This window comes from Antechinus flavipes, chromosome 4 (genome assembly GCF_016432865.1).
Source record: "Antechinus flavipes isolate AdamAnt ecotype Samford, QLD, Australia chromosome 4, AdamAnt_v2, whole genome shotgun sequence".
In the NCBI taxonomy this organism is placed as follows: Eukaryota; Metazoa; Chordata; class Mammalia; order Dasyuromorphia; family Dasyuridae; genus Antechinus; species Antechinus flavipes.
Window position 1 is genome coordinate 288,855,048 of NC_067401.1, and position 25,614 is coordinate 288,880,661.

At 36.5% G+C, this 25,614-nt stretch overlaps 1 protein-coding gene across 1 annotated transcript in view; it reads left to right on the plus strand.

Annotated features, from left to right (window-relative positions):
- Nucleotides 1–25,614, plus strand: part of RPF2 (ribosome production factor 2 homolog) — a 39,627-nt gene that overhangs the window by 11,283 nt on the left and 2,730 nt on the right. The window contains exons 7-8 of the mRNA XM_051997546.1: nt 4,932–5,031; nt 15,316–15,418. Of these exons, the coding sequence (XP_051853506.1) occupies nt 4,932–5,031; nt 15,316–15,418 (203 nt within the window). The remainder of the gene's footprint in view (nt 1–4,931; nt 5,032–15,315; nt 15,419–25,614) is intronic.

A 25,614-nucleotide genomic window follows, 5' to 3' on the forward strand; every position in this document is an offset into this window, starting at 1 on the left:
AGAAAGAATATTTTACTTGTTCTAAAGCTATATTGAGTGCCCCAGAAGATAAGTACTGGTATGTCTGTATTAGAGACAGCTAGGTGGTGGGATGGATAGAACACTGAATTTGGAAAACTTACGTTCATGAATTCAAATCTGGCCTTAGGTACTTACTGGCTGTGTGGCTTTAGGCAAGTCATTTAATCCTATTTTCCTCATCTGTAAAACAAGCTGGAAAAGGAAATGATAAAGTACTCCAGTATCTTTGCCAAGAAAACCCAAAATGGGGTTACAAGGAGTTAGACACAATTAGAACACAACTGAATATCAACACTGTTATAAAGGAATTTAAATTTAGTGTAATAAATGCTCAATAAAATTTGACATGTTTTCCAAACTGTGTTAGGGATTGAGGTACCTGTAAAGTGAATGAGGACATATTTTGAAAAGCACTCATTGTTTGAGAGTTAATCTAGACTCTTAAATTCTCAGAGCCTTCTGTCAGCACCAAGTAGAAGCCTGGGATCTTGCTTTACTTCTACTGATTCAGCATATTAAGTGGACTGTTAAAGCCTGTCCTGTATAGTGCAGAGGATAAAGCTAGCTGCTGAGTGGTGAGATACAAAGTTTCAGTAGGACATACCTGCTCTTGGGAAGTTGATAATCTAGTAGAAAGACATCACATTTAAAAACAAAACAAAAGATGCAGTACAAAATCCAACGTGACAGCGGGCGGCTCACTGGAGAAGAAGAGGTTAGAGAGTGCTAACTGGAGGATTAAGAAGAGAACATGGAAAGCCTTTATAAACTGGTGCTATATAAATGCTAGTCTTCTTGGCTCTGTGACCTTGACTCATAACTTATCTTCTCACTCCCTTTAAATAGTTTTAGAAGTTGGAGACAGTAGCTCCCCACATTAGAGAAATCAGAGATCTGTACCAAAAAAAAGTCTGTGAATGAAGTGCAAAGGAAGCAGTTTTTGAAGTCTGGAGGAGAAAAAAGCATTCTTTTCTCCTTCATGGAGGAGGATGGTGAAGCTGCAGTGAAGACTTACAGAGTATGTGGTGTTTGAGTTGGGCTTTAAAGGATGAGTGAGAATGAGCAGTAAAGGAAAGAGATAGGGTTGTAGGCTTAGGGAGCAGCTCAAATGTGGAGAATGGGAGGGGAACTATATGTGATACAGCAGCGAGGTAGCCCAGCAGATAGTGGCTGGGTCTGGAGTCAGGAAGACCCCAGGTCAGATCCAGCCTCGGATTGTTACTCGCTAAGAGACCCTGGGCAAGGCACTTAACTTCTATCTGCCTTATTCTTCTCTATAAAACAAAGAAAAAGCACCTACTGCTAGGAGTTATTGGGAGGTTCAAATAGAAAGTATAAAGTGCTTAGCACAGTGCCTGTATAAGTAAGTGCTGTATAAATGTTAATCTGCTGTTAGTATAGAATACCAGATTCAGGAGTTAACCAAGTGGGAACCATTGAAGAGTTTTGACTAAGATTGTGTCTGTGTATAGGAAGAAGAGTAGTAGAGATTATTGGACTTGGAATTAGGAAGGATCTGGCTTGAGAGTTTTGTGACCCTCAGCTTCCTCATATGTCAAGGGAATGGACTCCCTAACTTCTCATGTATGTCTGTGATTTTAAAGTTAATATGAACAGAGGGTGGAACCAGTCCAGGCAGGTAAGAATGAAGGCATGTACTAGGGTTAGGGTCAGGGCAGTAGAAATCAGGGAATGGTGCGGAGAGAGATTTACTCTGTTTAGTGGTGATAATTCACAAGACTATTAATAACACTTCATAGTTTCTCTTCTAGTTGCTGATTATGATTAGAAGCTTTATAGGCCTATTAGTCCCAAAGCAGCAGAATGTATTTGAATAATATTTCAAAACAAAACAAGAATCTGATTAAAAGTTTTGAGAAATGTTCAGTTTTAACAAGTATTCTTGACTTCTTTATTGGACATTGGGGATCTACTTCTCTTTATCAGGTTAGTTCAAGTTGTCATACCCTGAATGAAGCCCTTACTTTCTGATTAGACTATGACCCAATGCTTACAGGGCCAGCAGAAAGTTAATGAAGTTAAGACTTCTCCAATCATTATTGTCTGGATTGGAAGAGGCCCTTCCTGCCAAGTCAGCTTAGCTCTAGTTGTTTGACTCTGCAGAAGGGATTCTGCAGCTTGTAAATATTTCTGCTTTACTGCTTCAGTTAATTTTTAATCATTTAACTGTTATTTTTTTTTCTCTTATTTGAACCTGACCCAAGTAAATCATAGAATTGCTATACTTATATAACTTCTCTTGTCTGCAAAATAATTTATATTCGTCATATTTGTTGCTTAGCAGGGGCTATTTCATTTTAAAAATCATTCCTTATGCTTCAAGTTCTATGTAATAATAAAATAATAATTGACTAGATAATTATGACATTCCATGTGTAATACTTTAAGGCTTATAAAGCTCTTCCAAAGCATCTTGTGAGGAACTGAACACAGAAAGATTAACTACCCACTAATTGTGTCAGGGCTAAGGCTTGAACCTTAAACATTCTGAGATAATAATGTTGCATTCCGTTGTACCAAGGTATTTAGCACCTACTTAGACTATACTTTCTCAGTTAACTCCCAAACAACTCCAGTAGAACTGATTAACCTTTTATAAATATTCAGTACAATAGAGGGTACCTAAATAATTTACTAGAACAGTCATACCTTAATAAAGTCCTTCTCCTTCCCCTATCATGATGGCATTTCACCTAGTACCATAGGTTAACCTTTTATTATGGACCTAAAGCAAGGTACCCCAAAGCACACATACAGAACTTTTAGCTGTCATTGAGGATCAAGGGAGACAGATCCAACTTCACAAATGAGCAAGGAGCAGAAGTGCTAGGGAAAGGCTGCCTCGTCATTATTGATGCTTAAGATTAGTCTGGGAGTGCTTGGCAAGAGAAAGAATAAACTGCAAGAGCCTAGTATCACACTGCCATTTTCATTATTAGTATGTCTTTCCTAGTTTTTTGCTTCTCAATATCCTTTATATTCTTTTTTCTTATGGCGCTAAAATATTCCATTACATTCATGTGCCACATTTTGTCTAGCCATTTTCAGTCAGTGGCTATCTACTTTGCTTCCAGAGTTTTACTTCTACTTTACTTTCCATTTTATTCATGTACTATAATTTATTTACTGTTCCCTAATTGATGGCGAGTGACCTGGTGATCTGATCCTCTTCTACTTTTTTTGTGTAGTATAATCTTTTGTATTTAGATCACATACCTATTTTGAGTCTATTTTGGCTTATAGTATAAAATTATGGTCTAAATGTAATTTCTGCCAAATTGGTGTTCAGTTTTTCCAGCAGTTAGTGTCAAATTGGGATTTTTTTCCCAAGTAATTCTTATTCTAGAGTTTACTGAACACTGATTTATTGAGTTAAATTGATCTTTTTTTTTTTTATTTTTTAAGTAATATAAATAATTTAGTTCAAAAGCGTCAAACTTACTGGCTGCCACAAAGTTCCTACCTGAACCAGAGTAAAATTTTAATAGGAAATGTTTAACAAAAATAAAAATACAACACAACATAGATAATGTTAATTTGAATTTGAATTACACATTGAAGTCAATGTGTAATCCAAAGGAATCCATTTCTCTTTTAGTTTGGCATTATTCATTTGGATGAATTGTTTATTGTGTGGCTGTGGGGGTGTGGGGGTGTGTGTGTGTATTTATTTTTATTTTTATTTTTTGCTGAGGCAATTGGTGTTAAGTGACTTGCCCAGGGTCACACAGCTAGGAAGTGTTAAGTGTCTGAGATCAGGTCCTCCTGACTTCAGGACTGGTGCTCTATCCACTGCTCCACCTAGCTGCTCCTATAATACAAGTTTAAGGTCTGGAATTGTCATTCCCCTTTCATTCCAACTTTCCCCTCCCGTTATTTCCTTTGAAATTCTAGATTTGTTGTTCCCCTGGATTTTTATATTTTGTCTGCTTATATAAATTATATACTTTTGTAGTTTGATTGCTATAAGCGCTAAATTAATTTAGATGGTATCATTATCATTATTAAATTGGCCTGGTACAGCTATGAGCTATGAGCACTGACTCTCCAGTTATTTGTCTGTCAAGCTCTGATTTCATTCTTGGTTAAAAAAAAAAAAAAAAAAAAAACCTAAAACTAAAAGATAAAGGGACAGCTAGTGGCACAGTGGATAGAATGGTGGGTCTGGAATTAGATCTAAGTTCAATTTCAACTTCAAATACTTAATTAGTCTGTGGCTCTGGGCAAGTCACTTACACCTATTTGCTTCAGTTTCTTCATCTGTAAAATGAGATGGAGAGGGAAGTGGCAAACCACTTCAAGTTTTTTGCCAAGAAAACTCCAAATGGGATCATAGAGTTAGACATAACTGGAAGGACCGAACAAAAAATACCCAAGCACAAGCAACAGTGGGACAGAACTGACTAGAAAGGATCTGATACATAGCCAAGATTCATCAGATGAGAGGTCTTTTTTAGGAAGTTAGCTAAGACACAATAATAGTTCTAGGATAATCTAGAATGTCAGAGGAAGAAGAGTATACCAGGAAGAAGGAAGCTCTGGGGATAAACTCAGTAGGACATAAGACATTTGTTTTTGCAAATGTTCCCAGAAATGGTTATAGTAGGGGCAGCTAGAAGGCTCAGTGGATAGAGCACCATACCTAGGGTCAGGAGGACCTGAGTTCAAATGCAGCTTCAGGATACTTAATGCTATTACTGTGTGACCCTGGGCAAGTCACTTAACTCCATTTGCCTTGCCAAAAAAAAGGAGAAAAAAAAGAAAAGGTTACAATAGCTAAGAATTTTTGAAAGCTTTGATTTTTCATATAGAAGGATAGATGGTTTAAAAGGTTAGCTGATAGTTGGAATAGTCTGTACTTTAAAAAAATTTTTTTTTTGCTCTATTAGAACAGCAAGTGTCCTGAGGGAACAAAACCCATGTTAATATTTGCTGGTGATGCTTTTGATGTAAGTGAAGACTACAGAAGATTGAAAAGTCTTCTTATTGGTAAGTGATTTTTCTTTCATTATCAAAAATTTAAGCAATGGATGAAGTGTGCCAACTTCCAATCATGTGGACCTTTTCTTTTCCTTTGCTATCTTTTTTCCTTCTGTGACTTTTCTTTACTTTTGTCTTCCCCTCCCCTTTTTATCTAATTTTTGTCACTCTCTTCTATTGGTAGCACCATCCCAACTTAATAGGCTTTTTCCTCCAAAGGTGTCACATAACACTTTCCTTTCACTCCAAAATAATTTTTCTTTAATAAATATTTTTGCTGTTGTTTAAGTCTGTAGAGGATATCCAGAGCTAAGAGTTATTGATCTCTGCTATAGTTTATAAAAAAATGCTATAATTTTGGGAACTGATATTTAAAAATCATTTTAAATTAGGTCAATAAATTAAAAACTGTAAGGAAATTATTAAAATTTTGTAACATTTAGAAATGTTAGAAATTCTCAGCTCATAAACTGTGTCCCATTGTCTATGGGTTTTAAGTCTAAACTCCTTAATTAGATATTTAAGGTCTTCTCCAGTCTAGCATCTACTTCCATGTCTAACTTTATCTTTAATTCTTTTTTGTTATTCTCTCCCAGCAATTATAACTTTGATATAGGTGACTTCTAAGTCTGTATCTAGTCTTTACCTTTCCTCTGAACTTGGATACATTTCCAGTTACTGGCTTGTTAATTTCAAGATATCTGACTGGCATCTCAAATTTGATATTTCCCAAACCATTTATTTTATTCTTTCCAGTCCATAAATAGTTTGTTATTCATTCATAGTTTGTTATGATTTGTCTAAGATCAACTTAGAGATAATGAGCTCTGTGCTTAGTTTGAATGATTCTTGGATTGTCTCTCATCAGGATTATGATCTTTATATCATGCTTCTTACCTTGGGGCACTTCCTTAAAGCCCATATACTTCATAGTCCCTTGAAATCTGTTTTCCTATTTTTTTATTCTGTCTCCCACTAAAACTGACTTAACTTCACTTCTTGTGAAAGCACATAGAAAGTCTTCGAGTTCAACTGAAAATACTATGACACTGATATTTTGTAATCACAAATTCTTTCCAGAATTTTCTTTTTAGGAATGTGGAAAGGGTTAAGAATAAAACCTTATTATGATTATGAAATTATGATTGATTTCCCTAGAAGATCTCATCTTTATAGACACTTAAACTGACAAGTTGTAGGAGAAAATAGAAAATCTTTCCATTTGATTTATAACAAAGCATTTGAGTCAACAAAATTTAGCTTTGTAAATTCTTTAAAAAAAAAAAGTTTCTACCATGACTTTAAAATAATACAAGATTCGAAGACAAATACAGACATAAAGATAGCAGATCATTGAAATATTCTCAAATGCAACACTTAACATAAGAAAAAATATTTACCATTATTAGCTTATCTTAGTCTCCCTAGTTGCAGAGACTATAAGCATTACTTGAAAGAAGAAGACATATAACCTATTTAAGGACAGTATCCTCTTCCCTCATTCTGACAGATTAGGGTGTTAATTAGAGAGAAAAAGTCCTTTGGATCAAGAAGAATGGTCCAAGAAAGAATTGATTAGTTTTAGGGGAAGATTTAAGTGAATACTTAAACTAGAGGGGAGTAAAACATTAACTCCAAACTCTAATTTATCGTATTGTGATCTTTACCTCGTTTAAGAAATGTTACTTCTAATTTTCCTGTGTTAGCAACATACCTGAATGTATATGTTACTTTCAAAACTGTACTGTTAATCTAGTCTCCTTTTTCAACTTCCTTCTGTTCTCTTCCATACATTTAAAAAAATGTTTCAGTGGTCACTTTTGGGGGGATCAATCCTCACTTGCCCCATTATCAAAGAGGGAGTAAAATTTAGCTTAGTCAAACAAAATCAATCTACACATTGACTACATTCAAAAATATATTTCGCTATATCTTGTATTCCATTACTTTTTGTTCAGGAGGTAGCTGACCATTTGTCTTTCTAGGTTTTCTAGAGACAGAGGACAGAGTTAAGTTGTTTATTACTTTGATCAGAGTTTTTAAGGCTATCAGAATTGTTTTTCTTTATGATGATGTCTTTCTGTGTAAATGTTTTTGACTTGCTAATTTTATTCTGCATCAGTTGATACTACCCCGAATCCTCTAAAATTGACTTTTTTATGGTCCATAACTTTCCATTACATTCATATGCCATCATTTTTTAAGCCATTTTCCAGTTGTCTAAGATCATATAACATTAAGTTGTACATTTAAATGAGACAGAATTGATTCCATAGCTCCTGCTTCAGCTGCTCCCATGGCTGTTGGGATAATTGTTTTTATCTTCCCATTCAACAGGAAAAAGTTTTCACATAGTTGAGGCTGACCCCCTCCAACCTGATTTAATTTGTCTTACTGAGATAATTTTACTGGAGTATGTTGAGAGTTACAGGGCTTGTTGCACGCCCCCTTCCTCCCCTAGGTAGCCTATGGCTTTACTTTACTTTTTTTTTTTTTTTTTGATGATACTGTTGGGCTGTTGGGGTTAGGTAACTTGCCCAGGATCACACAGCTAGGAAGTGTTGAGTGTCTGAGGCTGAATTTATCCCCTAGTCCTCCTGACTCCAGGGTCACTGCTCTATCCACTGTACCATCTAGCTAGCCCTAGGACTTTACTTTTTAAAGGGTGCTTGGGGTATTCAGGAAAAACTAGCACCTCTGGAGAATGGCTTTTTTGAGTCCTTTTCAGGGCTGCTAATCCAGGGGTGCTTTGGTATCCACTTGTCCCAATTCTCAAGAAACTGTAACATGCAAAGCAGCCTTACCTGCAAAACCATCCCTCAGTATTATCCTCCCTCTTAATCTCCTTCTCCACTCCATCTCTTTCCATGCTTGTTTTCCTGAAACAAAGATCTGTATCTACAATTATAGTGAAAGATAAAGAAAATTATGAGTAGGAACTGCACTCCAACACTGAAAACAGGAAAGGTATAAAGAGCATTGCACATGAAACCCATATAAATCAGATCAACCAAAGACCATCTCTAGATAAAACCGTAAGGACCAAAAGAGATGGGAAATGAAAGAAATCTTTTTCTATTGGTGATTTTTGAAACACTATTTCAGTATTCTCTTCCCTTGAAGAAGTGGAGGGGTAGCGCTAAGCTGATAAATTTATTTATAAATTTATAAATTTATTTAAGATCAGTTCAGAAGAAATATGTGCAGGAAGTGATAAATTGTAAGGGAACTTAAGCATCAATTTTCATGATAGTGAAATGGTTCCAAAAGAATTTCAAAAGATGGCTAAAAAAAAAATCAGAAACTATCAACTTTATTTCCATAAATATTTACCAATGTAATGGATGATAGCTTGTGCAGAGTGCAAGTAAAAGCTGACTTCTTATTTACAGGAAGGTTCTACAAATGATTCTGTTTGCAGATAGCATTGTCCTGATTGCATCAAACCCTAGAATGTTTCCAGGCTTTCTTAATGAATCAATCCTTCTGCAATAGGGTTTCTTAAACTAGGACTCCATTAATTTGTGTTTGCACATATTTAACATATATAGGACTGCTTGCCATCTGGGGGGGGGGGGTGGAGGGATGGAGGGGAAAAAACGAAACATAAGCGAGTGCAAGGGATAATGTTGTAAAAAATTACCCTGGCATGGATTCTGTCAATACAAAGTTATTATTAAATAAAATAAAATTTAAAAATAAAATAAAATGCTTAAAAAAAATTGTGTTTGCAAATGTGTATATCCACATTCAAGTCAAGATATCACTCTGTGATGTTATTAGTTCTCTTCAAAAACAAAGGATGAACAACATTGTGTTAGTGTGTGGATGTATATGTACATAATGCTTGTATTTATTGTATATATATATATGTGTGTGTATATATATATACATGTGTATATTTATGTATATAAAATTACTGTATTATAATTTGTTTTCTTTGTAATCCTATGCATTAAAAAAAAGTTATTCTCAAAAAGGTTCCTAGGCTTCAGCAGACTGCCAAAGGCGTCCATGACACAAAAATTTAAGATCCATTGGTATAAAATATCAGCCTAGCCATTCACATTGGGGAAAAAAGTGCATTTATGGATAAAAGATGTATTGCTGATTATGACGGGCAACCTGATAAGTTAACCCATACCTAAATTTGTCTTAATAAGCACATTATATATAGGCCATTGAATTCAGCCTAGAATTTAATAAGCAGAGGAGATAGATCTGAATTACATTTGGAAACTTATACACTTACAGAGATCTCGTGCTGCTCACGGCCACAGAATCTCATCTTTTTAACACTAGTATTCTTCCAGTATTGTAATGTCCTCTTCTCTACAATATATTGTTCTCTGGGAGCACGTTTCTTGGGGAGGTTCTGGAGGCAGCCTTAATTTCAGTTCAGAGTAATAATCACCTCAAATGCAGCCAGGAATTGAAGTCCATTCCTTTATTGTCTCTTCCAAAAGAGCCCAGTTAGTTTTCTTAGAGGCCTATCTTTCTCCTTGGTTCCAAGAGCTCCTGTTGCTTGTCCTTTGTCTCTTCCAGCTTCAGCCTCTAGCTCTCTCTGAATCCAAAGTCTCCAGCAGCAGAAAGGTAGACGTTGGAATGAATCTGTCTTGCCTCCGAGAGTGGGCTCCTTCTCTAGTGGGCTTGTCCTTCTGACATGTAAATCTCCTAGATTTGTGAATCCTGACTTGTGAATCTCCTGGAGTGAGTCCTGACTTGTGAATCTCCCAGAGTACCTATCAATACCTAGCACCTTGTAAGAATCATAACACAGTATTGTTGTATGGCTGCCAGTTGTGTACCAGCATTCTCTTAAAAAGAATAAAACTTGCTAGCAATTTAGAAGGTATTTGCCTTGGTATAGGTAAGAGCAGACGAAAGCATATTGCCATTGATGATTGTTGATGACTGCATGAAGGACAAGTGTGATTGGAAAAGAAGATTTCTTGAGAGTGAGAAATGGCTAGCCCAGGTGTTATATTGGTATCCAAAAAATATTAGAGAAAGGCTTCTAGTACATTGGATACATCTTCCACAGAGTATTTGAATCTTGAAGAATAAAAAAGTATAGCTGAATAAAATATCCTAATGAAATCACACATCCACTGATAGTCAAAAACATGTTAAGTTTCTGTTGTGTACTAAGTACTATGATTTGTTAGATACACAAAGGGGCAAGATATGGCTCCATTCTCATAGAGCTCACTACTAAAATGGCTAACTGCGGTGCACTCATCATATAATCTTTTATTTTAGAGAAATAGGGAAAGAGTTTGAAAGGAATCAACATTTAGCTCACCTGCCATGTGGCTGACAATGAGCAAAAGAATTTACACACATGTCATTTGATTTTAGAGTTAAAAAACAAAGTCCTGTGATATTTCTGAGGTAACTTTAATAGAAGAATCCGATGGTTTCAGTGGAAGAAGAAGAGTTTTAATTGTAGTAGATTTTAACATTTAAAGAATGTTGATGAAAAGGCTTCCTAGCCATACAGAACTGCATGGGCAAAGGCAGAAGAATATAGCTCATGTTTGCAAGACAGACAGTAGTGGTTTTAAGTCATGAGTGTGTGCAGGGAAGAAATTTGAGATAAATTCAGAAAAGTAGAATGAATGAGAATTGTTGAAGAGTTTTGAATATCCAGGAAAGAATTTTGAATTTTACTAAATCAGCAATAGGAAGCCACTTAAGAAAGTTGAACAGTAGTGTTTGACCAGATATATTTTGCCTCTGTAATGAAGAAAAGCTAAAACCTCATGGTATTCCTTATTTCATTATATAATTAATACAGAATAATTATTTGGAGCCATTTGTAGAATCATGGACCCTTTAGAGAAGGCTCCTTAGGGTTTCTTGGATCCTCTTTCTTAGTCCTAAAAGTATGATGTCCAGGACTGCTGTTTAACTTGTGGCCTATTACAGAGCTGAGAATGGCATTGTTTCAACAGGCCAGTAATCCTGGATTCTGTATTTGGGTTAATGTAAGATTGCATTAGCTTTTAGTAGCTTTCCAACCATTGATTCATGGTCCTGTGGTCATATTTATGGCTTCAGATATTTGAAAGGTTTACTAAGGTATCAGTAACGAAATTAGTTATAGTGGAAATTTTTACTAGTCTAAAAAATCTAAACCGCCTCTTCTGTGTCATGTTTTTTATTCAGCCACCAGGTGGCAAAACTGACCAGGCAGTACTGCAGAGCCTCTGCCATCAATGATTGGAGCATGAGATGCAGGAGGGAAAAAGAAGCCCGTGAGATGGGGAGGGCCAGGGGGGAAAGGAGCATTGGCTCTGAAGGCATGATGCTGTGATAATTTTAAATATAAGTGTAGGAAAAGGATAGGTTTATGTGAAGTTTATATAGATTTATGTAGATGACTAATGGCGAAAGCAAGGAGAGAAGATCATAAGCAGTTATTTCCCTGTGCAGTAACTTACAGCTAGTGATTATATTGAAAAAAAAAAACCTGAGAATCCCCTGTCTTTATTGTGTATGTATGTGCTAAGCAGTCTTCTAGGATCTGTTTTAGTTCTGTTTGCTTACCATAGGCACTTGTAAATATGCATGCATATAGTCCAACTTTGCACTACAAAGATTGTGAATAAAATACCTTTACATGTGTTTATTTTAAAAAGTCCTTTGCAGAAAGGGTGGTATTCTTTTGGTTGAATAATTTGATATTAGTGTTTTTCTTATGTGTTTGGCCTAAATTGTCATCCTTTATTATTGTCTTGGTTTACATTGTTATACTTATTGTGTTTATGCTTTTAGTTTTTGCTTTTTAAACTCTTCATCACTTTCCAAGTTTCTCTGAATTCTCCATATTTATAATCTGCTGGGGATTAAAAAAAAAAAAAAACCCAATGGCAAACAGCTTGCCTTCTATCATAATCTGCTGCTGTCCCATCTCTCATCTTCTTTCTACTGCCCAAATTCCCATAGACTAGTGGTGCTCACCAATTTGCTTAATTTTCATCTTCCTTGACTTCTCAGAAGTATTTGACCCTCCTGTCCATTCTTTCAAGTTGAAGTTTTATTTCTGGGATTCTGCACCATCTTCATCTTCTGTTACCCCTCATTACTCTTTACTCTATTTCTTCTCTCCATCTTTCCCCCTAAATAGATTTCCTCAGTATTCTGTCTCATCATGTTCCTTCTCTCTTTACTTCATTATCCTTGGTGAGCTTATTTGTGAGATATGCACATTAAGCTCTTTGTAAACTTTAAAGCACTATTAAATGTGAACTGTTATTCTGCTTCCACAGCTTCAAATGTGTATATCTAGATCTGGCCTCTTTACTAGTCTCCAGTTCTTTATTTTTATGTTCCTGCTTAGTTTCACTTAGGTGATCTTTAAAGAAATGAAAATCAGTAGTAGTAGTAGTAGTAGTAGTAGTAGTAGTAGTAGTAATAGTAGTAATAACAGCCCACCGCTTCGCCATCCCTCCAAACCCAGTACCTTGTGACTTTTTTTTACCTTGTTAAATAGCAGCATCATTCTCGGACTGCCTGCTTTTTAAAAACTTGAACTCATCTTTCATTGATTCTCCTTTGCTACCCAGCATCCAGTCACCAACTTCTGTTGATTAGATTCTACATCATTTCCCTTGCTGTGTTCTTTCTTTACCTATTCCCCTATTTTAGGCTTTCACTTTAGGATAGTAGTCTGGTGCTTGTAAATATGCAAACATATTTAGCTATTTTATGTCTAAAGTCTTTTGACTGGTAAAGAATATAGGCCTGTTGTCTCAAATATTTTTCAAATCCATCATTTCATTCTTTAAAAACTTAGGAAAGCAACATATGTTGGAAATGGTTCTGTTCTTCAGAGTAGAGGGCAATATGTGCTGATTCCAGATAGGTAGGTGGCGCAAAGTAGTTTCTTACTAGGTGATTGTCCCTAGTAGATTTCCTCTCTTTTACAAACAGCACATGGACCAATATAAGGTTGTCTTCCTAAAGCGTGGTTCTGATTATATCAGAACTGCCCTTAATCAGAAACTTTCTGTGGATTCCCGTTGCCTAAGAAATAAAGGTCATAGTCCCTGTTTCAATATTCAAGGTCTTCTTTGATCTGACTCCAAACCTATTTAAAAAAAAGTTTTGTTTATAGTCCTTTTTTTTTTTTTTTTAATCACTATTATTATCTCCTAATGACTCTTTCCCCTTCACAGTGGGGACCTGTAATAGATTAATTCAGTCAAACAAAACAAATCAATATACTGGCCTTGTCTGAAAATGTGTGCCTCATTCTGTACTAATATTCTAGAGCCTCTCAGCTAAGAGAATCAGAAGGCATGCATGCTTTTTACTATCAGTCTTCTGAATTTACCATTGCTAACATGGCTTCCCTGCTTTATCTCCAACTATTCCTACCATTCTTTTCTTTTCTTTTTAATGCCTCCAAACTAGGCTCTTTTCTTTCTTCTAAAACTGCCTCTCATTTTCCCAACCCGGGACCCTAGCTCCAGGCTTTTCTTTCACTTAAATTATGTTATTATTTTTGTATTTTCATTATTTCAACTTCTCTAAATAAGTTTGTAATCTCTTTGAGGATAAAGGTTCATCTTTATATCCTCCCAATACCTCATAGAGCAAATATCTGATGACATCTGGTATTTCTTTTCCCACTACTTCTAAGGCAAACTTTCGTATTACATTCAGCATTTATGTTGCTAAGACTTAGTATGTATGCAACTGATGTACTTCCCACATGTTTCTCCTTATTCTCTAAAATATATTTTTCTGTTTTTCTTGAAGTATAAACTCTAATGAAATTAGCAATTCAGGGAGTAATCATCTAAGGGAAGATAAGCATTGACTTTGGTGAGATATAGATTCATAAGCTATTTTATGTCTAAAATCTTTTGACTGGTAAAGATTATGGGCCTATTGTCCCAAGTATTTTTCTTAATCCATCATTTCATTCTTTTTTTTTTTTAATGTTTATTTTTTATCATTATTATTTTTGAATTATAGCTTTTTATTTACAAGTCATATGTATGGGTAATTTTACAGCATTGACAATTGCCAAACCTTTTGTTCCAATTTTTCCCCTCCTTCCCCCCATCCCCTCCCCAATGCAGGTTGACCAATACATCCATCATTTCATTCTTTAAAAACTTAGGAAAGCAACACATGTTGGAAATGGTTCTGTTCTTCAGAGTAGAGGGAAATATATGCTGATTCCAGAATTAAGCTGATCTCAGTGGTGGTACTGTTAGGCAGAGTTTAGCAGTTTTATTGATTTGGTAGCTCTGGTTTGATGAATTTGGGTCAAAATCTTATGGCTTTTCTTCATTAGTTGTGAAATTTGCACCATGTTCTCTTGCTACATTGTTTGATTGTTTTATTTTAATTGCCTTGAGTTATGTGCAGGAAGAGAGACGCTGCATGTGGGCAGGAAGTGGGGCAGGATTATATTTTTCTGAGTTTAGTCATAGTTATTCAAATGGTCTCTCCAAAAGAAAAATGGTTTTCATCTATAATGGGGATCCCTTAGGGGAATTTTCTTTAAGATTTACTTTTAGTATAAACCTCTTTATCATAAGGGTCACCTTGGGTTATTGTTTTTCTTTTAAAGGACATTTTTATCAATAGCTAGTGTTTTTATATCACCTATATTTCCTCCTGTATCTTTTCCCACATCCCCTCCCAAGTAAGTGATCCCTTATAATAAGAAAGAAGGGGGAAAAGTTCAACAAAACCAATCAACATACTCAAAAAGTCTGATATCATATACAATGTTCCACACCTTGATTACCCATCTATCCAAAGAAATAGGAGCAGGAGTTTAATCATCTCTTTTTGAAGAATAAGACTTGGTCATCATGATTTCCCAGCATTTAGTTTTAATTGTTTTGTTGTTTAGACACAATTTATGTAACACTTATTTTTTTTAATTAACCTATATGTCTACTTATACTAGAAAAACATGTGAACTATCTTTTCTGTGTTTTTGTATGTTTTTGTTTAAAACTAATGTCCATGATGAACATGACTTTTCGACCCCATGTCAAGTATTGGCAGAGAGGGAGAAAAGCATTAAAACTGAAAAGCATCATGGTCAGTGAACTAACCACAGAGAATCAATACGTTAAGAGACAGAAGAGGCACTTGTGAGGCTTAATCGGGGATTCTTTTTCTTTGTACTACATATCATTTTTTTGATATTCTGATTTGTGTTTAGAATAAATTGCATTTTCATGTTGATAGTTTTGTTCCATTTGTAGATGAATTTTTTTCATTCAAGATTGTTCTTACTGTCATGAATTATGCTTTTAGATTTTTTCAGAGGCCCTACAGTACCAAATATTCGTCTTGCTGGTTTAGAGTATGTCTTGCATTTCACTGCAATGGATGGGAAGATTTACTTTCGGACCTATAAGTAAGTTTGTCTCAGCATATTTTTATTTATCTTAGGGGGAATATTTCGTATTTATTTTCTATTATTCAACTCAGAATTGTGTGACCACAGTCTTGTGAATTATGTGGGGCACCAGTTCTGTGCTATATATTGGTTGTGTCTTAGCCCACTAAAAACAAGACTATTGGATGTCTGTTTATCATTGAGGATACATGCTCATATTGAATCTCTTTGAGCCTGAAATTTTAGTAAAGCCATAAGATCATCCTAGTTTTCTGTATATCCTTCAGCCATGTGAACTCTAAGCCCTCCTCTCTAGGTCCAGTCTAAGCCTCCAGACCCTGAGGTAATCTTGGATTACTTTCTGTCGGAGGACAAATTTGAACTCAGGTCCTCCTGACTTTAAGGCTGGTGCTCTATTCACTGCACCACCTAGCTGCTCCTGAGCAAAACTATCTTTCAAGTTAAAAAAAGAAAGAAAGAAAGAAACATAAGCTTCTGAAAGATTAAATCTAAAGGAACTAGAAAATAACTCATTCACTAGAACTGTGGTTTTTCTATATCCATTTTATCCTAAGGCCCAAAAATTTCCATGAGATACTTCAATTTAAAGCTCTAGGGATTCTAGGCTTGCAAGTAATTCTGTGGTCCATGTTATACTACGATTTTATTGTAGTCCTCTATTTGTCGCTTGTAAAATACTCCTGTATTTTTCTTTCTAAAACAAATGAGTAGTGGGCATCTAGATGCTACAGTGGATAAAGCATCCGCCCTGAAGTCAGGAGGACCTGAGTTCAAATCGAGCCTCAGATACTTACTGCTTCCTACTTGTGTGACCCTGGGCAAGTCATTTAACCCAGTTACCTCAGCCAAAAACAAACAAAAATAAATAAACAAATGGATAAAACCAACATATAGAAACTGAAAACTATGAAAAGATGAATATTCCTAAAATAAATAAAATGGATACTTTTTCCTTTTTTAATGAAAATTTGAGGTAGGGATGTGGGAAGGAAGGAAGGAATTGAATATAGGAAAGGTAGGGCTATCCAAGGGGTAAGAAGTATGATTGTGAAGCAGAGAAAGTAGAAATGAGTATTAAAAAAGAGCATCATAGTTTTTATATGATTTACCAGTATTAAGACATTTTTCACTCTGGTGTCAAAAATCAAACTGAGCAGAACTATCTTTTTTTCCTGCGGCAGTTGGGGTTAAGTGACTTGCCCAGTGTCATACAGCTAGGAAGTGAATTGTCTGAGGACAAATTTGAACTCGGGTCCTTCTGACTTTAGGGCTGGTGTTCTATCCACTGCGCCGCCTAGCTGCTCCTGAGCAAAACTGTCTTGCAAGTTAAAAAAAAAAAAAAGAAAGTAACATAAGCTTCTGAAAGAATAAAATGAATAAAGAATTATTGATTCAGAATATCTAGGAGTGTAACTACCTCAATAGTTACTCAATAATTGAGTTTAAGCCAGAGTTGAAAATATGAAATATAATTTTTTAAAATCTGCTAAAATTTTACTCCCAAGAAACTAATTCCAAATCAAGCAAAAAGTTGAGCCCTCTATATCAGACACAGTATTTTTCACTAGGGACAAAAAATAGTCACTGCACAAAGAACTTATAATTCTTTCGATGCAATATATCCAAACATAAATATATACTATAATAAAATGTAACTTGGTGTACACTAGCAAAATCTGGAGAATTAGGAAACACTTCATGTAGTAGAAGCATTTAAGCTAAGATTTGAAGGAAAGTAGGAAGGAATTAAAGGAACTGAAAGAAATCAGAATTAAGGAGGAAATGCAGTTCAGGACTGGATGGACAGACTTTGCAAAGGTAAATAGAAGAGGCGTTGTGTCCTATTTTTCTAGAGCCCTCAAGCTGGGGTGATTAAAATATTGAGTCCTGCTTTCTAGAGCCCCCAAGTTAGGGTGACAAAACATGCTGTTGCTTTCTAGAACCTGCACAACGGGGTGATTAAAATATACCTTCCTAGTGGAGAAGTGATGAGGCAGGACTCCCGAGGATGGTGGGAAAATGGAGTCTGTTTATTTCAAGGGCTTTCCCCTTTTTATAATGTAACAAAATCAACACTAAGCATGTGGTACCACAAAAACAACTTGTTATTGTGCGTAGTTTGCCACCTGGTATCACTCTTCCACCTGCTATTACTCTGCCTCTATCTCCACATAGGTTGTCACCACTCTCTGACTTCTCAGGTAGGCCGAGAGCCCTTAGGGGAAATGGGGAGCTGAATCAGACATTGTTAGCAGGTTTTCTCTGGGCAGAAGGGTCTTAAACCTCACCCAGAGTTCCCTCACTGATTGTGACCCTCTACAAAGAGGCATGGAATTTCATGTGTAAGAAGTGGTCAGAAGGCCAGTTTGACAGAACCACTGAGGGCATGACTGCAGTATTAATCCTGGAAAAGAAGGCTGGAGCCAAGCTAGAAAATAGAGGAAAAAATTGAAAGACCTCCACCAATTCTTGCACCTGCAATAAATAGCTCAGGTAACAAGGAATGAGGGCCTGACTTAGAGTGGTGGCTATGGAAACAAAGATAAGGGGAAAGATGGAAGAGATGTTATGGAAGTAGAATTCATAGGACTTGACAAATGATAGGATATATGGAGTGGGTGGGGAGTAGAAATGACCCAGAGGATGCTAATTTGCCTGACTGGAGGATGGTCATCCCAATAGAAAAATGGAAGTTCGAAGAGGGATGGACTCGCCCAGAAGGCTGTTGGGTTCTGTTTTGCTCTTGTTGAGTTAGAGATGGCTGTGGCCCATTCCTGATAACACTGATTCTGTGTTCCTTATGTCTCAGTGCCACAGGCATCTTTAAGACTCCGTGGAAGAGAAGGTATAGACCTTCTTTGGTAGGAGTTACTTGGTCCAGTCCTTAGGTCTGTACCCGTAAGACATTGAGTTTGAAAGTCAGGGAGGCAGTTGGTGGTATCAGAGACTAAAGCTCACAAGAGGGGCTGCAACTAGGTAGACAATCTGGGAGTTATCTGCATCGAGATTATAATTAAACCAAGTGAACAGAGATTATGGAACATAGAGAGAAAAAAAGTCCAGCACGCTATTTTAGGGCACTCCTCATTTCAGGAGGGATATGTTTGACAATCCAGCTAAGTAGCCTGGAACTTTTCTTGTGTTGACTATAATGCCTGTATGTTGTTACTTTGACATAAAAAATGAGGAAGTATAGGGCTGAGAAAATTCTGCTGCAGGCAGGAAATCAATAAATATGTGAAGCAGCCTGGTGAAATGCCAAGATGATTTGTAGTTTATACTTCAAGCTTCCCTAAGGGAGCTTATTATCAAGCACTGCTTTAGTTTTTTCAGTATATTCTTTACTAAGGTATTCTCTTTGTAGTTTTTATGAAAGTTCACTTGTAGAAGAAAAACAGTAGAACATCAGTCAGAGAAGCATTCAGAATGACATATCTCAACTAGAGGTATATATAATAATATGTAAGGTATCTATAATAAGCTCATTCTGGAAATTCCTTGTTTGTATCTTTTACTATTTCAGACAGACCCTTTAAGCTATTTCTTTCTATAAATAGTAATAGTACATCCTGCATTTATGACTTAGTTGTTACTTGTGAGAATCGATAAATCTTATAAGATGCTTAGATTAAAGGAGCTCTGAATATAAAGTGACATTAATAATATTGCCTCTAACCTTGATGGAGTACTCTTATTTACACGTATATGGTTAATTGCCTCTTCCTTTGAACCCTTAAAGAATTCATCATCATATATAAATAAACATTTTACAACCAGAAACTAGTTTACTCATTGTAGGATTAGAGTCATTGTTATGAAACATAGAAAATCTTTAATTATTTAATAATAATAAATATGTTTGCTAGCGTTTTCAGCAGCTTTATAGGGAAAAATCTACAACATCAGGGCCATCCCTTAATAGGGATTATACTGAAAGAGCTGAAGCAGTGCTTGATGAGATACAAAAACAAGAGTAGAAAATAGGAAAGAAAGAAGAGGATCTGAGGGAGGAAATAAAGAAATTATTATTGTAAGCATATTTATAAACCTTGTTGAGAAGTAGACAGAGATTATGGACATTAACATATAGCCTGTGTGCTTCATTTCTAATATTTGTTTTAAAAAAAGATAGAATATTTGGAATGTAGGTGCTAAAATTGCTGTTGAAAATTTAGGTGGGGTGTGTGTGCGTTCATGAGTGCGTGCATGTGCATGTTTATGGTGTGTATGTGTTTGTAGATTTGGAGGAAAAATCCTTGGAAAAATTGATTTTTATTTGGTGGAAATTGTATGTGTTTTATATTTCCAAGGGTTTTGATCCTTTATATTTTTATGCTTATTATGTGTTTGTTTCCACTTGAGGCCATTTTTCGGTCTATTTTATTTGGTTTTCCCCTACCCTCACTCCAACTCTTCCCTTCTCCCATGAATAAACGATTTATTAATTGATTGGATTTTCTTGAGAAAACTAATAGACTTAAGTGATTGAAAATTTTAGAAAGAAGTTCTTTCTATGAGAGAAAGTAAATAAATATTTTCTCAAAAGGATTATCAGCTCAATTTGGTCATGAAGACAGATTTGCTAGCATAAAAAAAGCAATGCAAGAGGATTTACTTAATTTTATAATAGAAAACTCGGTTCATTACAAATACTAAGGTTGCTATAGTCAACATCAAGATAAAAAAAATTTGAAGTTTGACTGTAGGGCATCCATTCAGAAGGCCCAATAGTTAAATGTTCAGAAAGCACTTCTTAGATGATTTTTCTTCCAGACTATTTTAAACCTGTAGAAGTTCTAGTCTTTAATTTAGAGATATTTCCCAGCACGTTTTTAAGAGAATTTCTAGATTTCATTGTTCAAAATTATCTAAGAAAAAAGATCATAGAGTGTGTGGATAGTGTATAAAGAACTAGAGAAAGTTGCTCACTGATATCTCATCATGATTATTTATTAAGGACTTTTAATGAAATGAATTAAGTTCATACACACCCAATTTACATTTCAGTTATTTGACAGTGAGAAGATAAAATTTGTTTAAGATTATTGGAAAGAAATATTCCTGGTCTACATGGGAAAATATATTCTTGTTTTGTGGCGAGACAAGGAAATACAATTTGCAACAAAGGATTGATTAACTATAATAGAACTACTATCTGAGTTGCTTAGTAGACAAATACAAGATTTCCAGATAGATGACGATTACTCATTTGTTCTAAGTACTCTAAATATAAATTGTTGCATTATAGTATAGAATGGAAATCTTTCTAAAATAAATAGTAAATGCTTTCTTGCCTTCATAAGTAGAAGATATTGAACATTAAATTTATACATATAGTTTGTTTTTTTTTCCTGGTTGACTCATTGAAAGCGTCAGTTTCTGTGATGGATGACATCACAGGACAAAGAAACAGAATTCATTGAGTCTTCTTGAAAAACTTCATTTCAGCTTTCTTTTTAGTTATTTGCTTCTTTCTTACAAAAGTGGATTAAAGCTTATAGCTTGGATTCTCCCTTCTCTCCACTCTCCCCAGGTAATGTGACTGCCTTTCTGCAAAATTTATTAGCAGATCAAAGATCAAAGCATCTTATTCAGTTCTGCAAACATATCATGTGCCTCACATGTGTAGTACAATGTTGGGCACTAAGGGCAATAAAGTTTAAAACTTAGCTCCTGCCCTTATGGAGCTTACTGTCAAGTAAGGAAGTGGATAGGAAAAAAATGACATACCCCTTGTAATTCTAATACATGATAAAAGCATGAAAGTGTGAAGTGCTCTGTCCGAGATCAAGCAATGGGCAGGGGAGTGGAGATCACAGAAGGGGGATGATAGTATTTAAGTTATTCTTACTTATTTATTTAAATTTTACCTACTTATGGGTAGGTAAAAATGTTACAGGTTGTATTGGAAAAAGGAAGGCATAGTCTTTCTAGCCTAGAAAATAGCCCAAGTAAAGGCAGGAACCTCAGAACATGCTGGCCTATGTAGAAGGAAGGGGTACAGTGTGTGGTGGAGTCTGGCTGGAAGATATGTTATGCCACAGTTCTCTTTAACTGTCCTGACTCAGTTTCCCTGCACTAGTTTCCCTTGTCTCAGTTTCCTTAACTGTTCTGTCTCAATCCCCTAAACTGTAAAACTCCCCCTTTGGTCTGACTGAGGACTATTTGCTCTAAGGTTATAAATTGTTAGCAAGATAAACAAGAGAGTAGACCTCTTGACTCTTTTCTCTCCTCAAGAATTTACAATATCCCTCTAAAATATTCCAAGATACCTCACTGACATCATTATCTCTGTGTATTCAGACATCCTGTCTCTGGGTTTTTAGGATTTATGGCTTTCCCCATCCAGACAGAAGTTTTCTTGCACTTCTTACCCCTTCCTTTGTTTAGAGAAAAGGTATTTAAGAAGTTGGGGTTCCTCCATTCATGGCTGGAGGTTGGCGGCTGGATGCTGGATGCTGGATTCTTTGAGATGACAGTCTCCTCCAGCCCTGAGACCAACATGGATTCCTTGGTCCCAGTATATCTTTATCTCTGTCTGACTGGATAATTTGAGACAAGAGTCCTGTCCAGTCAATTATACTCTCCCATTAATAAAATATTAAAAACTCTCTTAATCTCTCTCCTGCCTCAGTTTCTCTGGCATTACTGGCAGACTGCCTGGACAGGACTAGTCCTGATTATGTAACTCTCCAAATCTTTAGAAAATTTTCTATTCTCTACAGGTTTCTAGTAAGTCCTTAGACTTGTCCATCATGTAGTTTAGTATTTCAAGAATTTCTGCTAGTGTTTTGGGTAATGAATGACTAAAATGCTAGTATATTCTTTGTCATGATAATGGTGAGGTCTCTATAAATAAACTGCCTAGCCACAATTTCTTTTAATGTTCTAATTTTTATTGATACCGTCTGTTTTTTATATTAATACTACTTTCACTTTCAAATATCTTTTTCCCACTTCTGCTTTCCAGAGCACAAGACTTTTCTTTTTTGGCAAAGCAGTTGGAGTTAAGTGACTTCTCCAAGGTCACACAGCTAGGGCCAAATGCCTGAAGTTGGATTTTAACTCAGATCCTCCTTGATTCCCTGCACCACCTAACTGCCCCTGAACTAATCCTTTTAAACAAGGTGGGAATTTGTGTGGAAAGGCAGTTCAACAAACTTAATTGTGTCTGATAGCGTATTTAATGTTCTACCTCCATAAGTCTCCCAACTTCTGCGAAGAATGGAACATTTTTCTTTTTAATGTTTGACATGGAATAAAATTTTAAGTGCAAGCAGTGCTTTTAAAAAATGGCATCTTTAATGTGTAATGAAATGGAAAGCCTTGTATAGTGCTTGCATGAGGGGTCAGGTTTCTCATGAAAACTCTTCTGTAATAACCTTTTATATTCTAACATCCTGGTTCATGGAATGAGTTAATGACATAACTAAGGTGCACAGGCCAGAACATGGGGCATATATTTCCTTGGCTCTATTTCCTTCACCAGGGAAGTCATGGTTCTAGACTTGATCAGTGAAGAAAGAGAAAGATGATAGGATTGATGTTTGTTGTTTTCTCTCTATTTCTCTCTCTCCAGTCTGTGCTTTAGCTGTTGCACCTTTGAAAGTCCAACAACACTGGGAATTGAAATTTTACTTTCTAGAAGCTAGTGCCAGCATTGGCCGGCTCTGCCCAGGTCCATTTGTTTTATCAGTGTGTGAGGTGGTGTGGGAGAGGAATTGCACAGAAATTTTTGCAACCTCACAGTCTTCTCTTTTTCACCAGTTCTGTCTAGATAACCATGGCACAGAAGACAGGGGAGGCCTCCCATTTTTTTCCCCTGAGAGAATCATTTTTGCAGAACCATATAATCTAAGTAGATGGTCTATGTGACATTGTGCCCATAAATTTAGGATTCAGAATCTGTAGAGAATTCCAAAAGCTTTTCCATTTGGATCCTAATATCTTTTTTAGGATAGACAGACCAAACTTGTACTGATCTATTAAAAGCTCCTTGGGTTGCCGCTTTCAGAGTCATGCATAGATACTGCTATTTTTGCACACATCCCTGTGACTTCATTGATGCAGGAAAACTCCCTCTGGTTTCAGATAAGCAGCTCATCTGGAAGCTGGAGTCGTAAGAGTCGTGCAGGGGGCTTTGAGGGCAGAAATCGGCAGGCACTTAACTGCTTTCATTATGCCAGCACTGGGGAGTTCCGAAAAGGGCAGAAACATAGTCCCTCCCCTCAAGGAGTTCATAATGTAAGGGGGGCAACATGTAAATATCCATGTCCATATAAGCCATATGATGGATAGGCGGGGAAGACTTTTTTTCAGCTCAGACTCAAACTGGATCTTGAAGGAAAGTTAGAGGTGATGAAGAGAGCATTCAAGGCCAGGGAGATGGCCAGGGAAGCAGAGTCAGAGTCAGGGATGAGAGAATCTCGCGGGCCATTGTCACTGAACATTAGAGTACTTGGAGGAAAGCAGTGTCCGGGCTGGAAAGGAAGGGGCCAGGCAGTCATGGCTTTCATGGCTAAACAGGACCTTAAATTTGCTTGGAGGTAATGGGGCACGTGGTCAGACCTGGGCTGACAAGGGTGATCCTGCTTATTTTGTTAAAGAGACGTTCCTTCTGTTCTGTGTTATGGCTTAGCTCGGCGTTATCGGCGGGCAGTGAATCTGTCCTTGCCAAGTTACCTTGGTTGCTTCTGTCTGGTGTGTGCACAGTTCCAGGAGTCCTTGAGATTCAGTACAGGCCCCCTGGTTCTCCCCACCCCCACACTCCCTGGCTCTCAGCCTCCTCCCCCCATCCCCCAGCACACACATAGTGGAGGCTCCTTATCCTTCCAGAGCCGCAGTGTCAAAGTGTGAATGGCATTTTGCTGTCTCTCTGCCACCAACAGCTTTGTTGCTAGGTGACCCAGTGCGCAAAGCACCGGGCCTGGACTCAGGAAGCGCCGAGTTCAGATGCAGTATGAGGCACTGACTAGCTGTGTGACTCTAGGCAAGTCAACTTAATAACTTTGTCTGCCTCAATTTCTTTAAATTGTAAAATGAGGAGAAAAATAGCATCTACCTCCTAGGATTATTGTGTGGATCAGATGAGATATTTGTGAAGCACTCATTGTAGTACCTTGCACATGGTAGGAGCTTAATAAATTCTTGTTCTGTCGCTTGCTTCCTTTCTTCTTCCCTCCCTTCCTTTCTCTTTTTCTCCCCTCCACTCTTCCCCTCCTTATTCCCTCTGCAGCTAATCACACAATTCTGCCAAGTAAGGGACTTTAATGATCTTCTTAATCCAAACCCTATTTTTGCAGATGAGAAAATGGGAATAGAGAACTCAAGAGATCTAGGGCCGGTTTACAAATGAGTTAGTGCAAAAGACAATCCAAAAGAGCCCAGGCTTCCTGACTCTTTTCAGTGATAACATCCTTATCTTCTTTCCATTTTTCTTTTATCTTTTATCTTTTGTCTCCTCAGAGACAAAGATCTCCTTCACCCAGAAAGGTCAGCCTTATATAGTTTCATTAACCAGTCAGAATTCTAATCAGGTCCCAGTGAGCAGCTCATTGGCAATATTCCCTCGTCATAAGCAAAGACTAAATTCAATTTTTGACTTTTTAGTAGTGTAGTGCCTTTTTATAGTATAATGGATAGAGTGCTATTTAGCATATCAGAAAAATCTCAGATTTGTAGAATCCTCTAAGTCCCTGGCGCTTCTCAGCCTCCATTTACTTACTTGTATAGGGAAGGGGCTAAAACAGATGGCTTGTTAAGGTCCTTTCTCTTTAATTACCAATTCCTGTGATCCAATAATCTTTCAAGATTTTTTTTTTAGCTGTATTCATTTGTTTCAGAGTCTCAAAGGGTTAGAAGTGGGTCTCTTCCTGACACCATCCCTCACTTATTTTCTTTCTTTTAGGAGGGCATGAGGGCTTAAGTGGCTTAACACTAGGAAATATTAAGTGTCTGAATCCGAATTTGAATTCAGGTTGTCTTGGCTTCAGGGCCAGTGCTCTGTCCACTGCACCATTTAGCTACCCTCCTTCTCTTATTTTCTTGCCCAGGGCTGTTCCACAAGCCTGATGTTTAACTGTATTTTAGCTTCACATTTAAATTCTCTGGATAAAGTTATGTCAGTATGATCCAGGTTAAATCAGTGTTCATAATTATCAAGAGATGTGAGACTGTGTTTCATGTTAGTATAA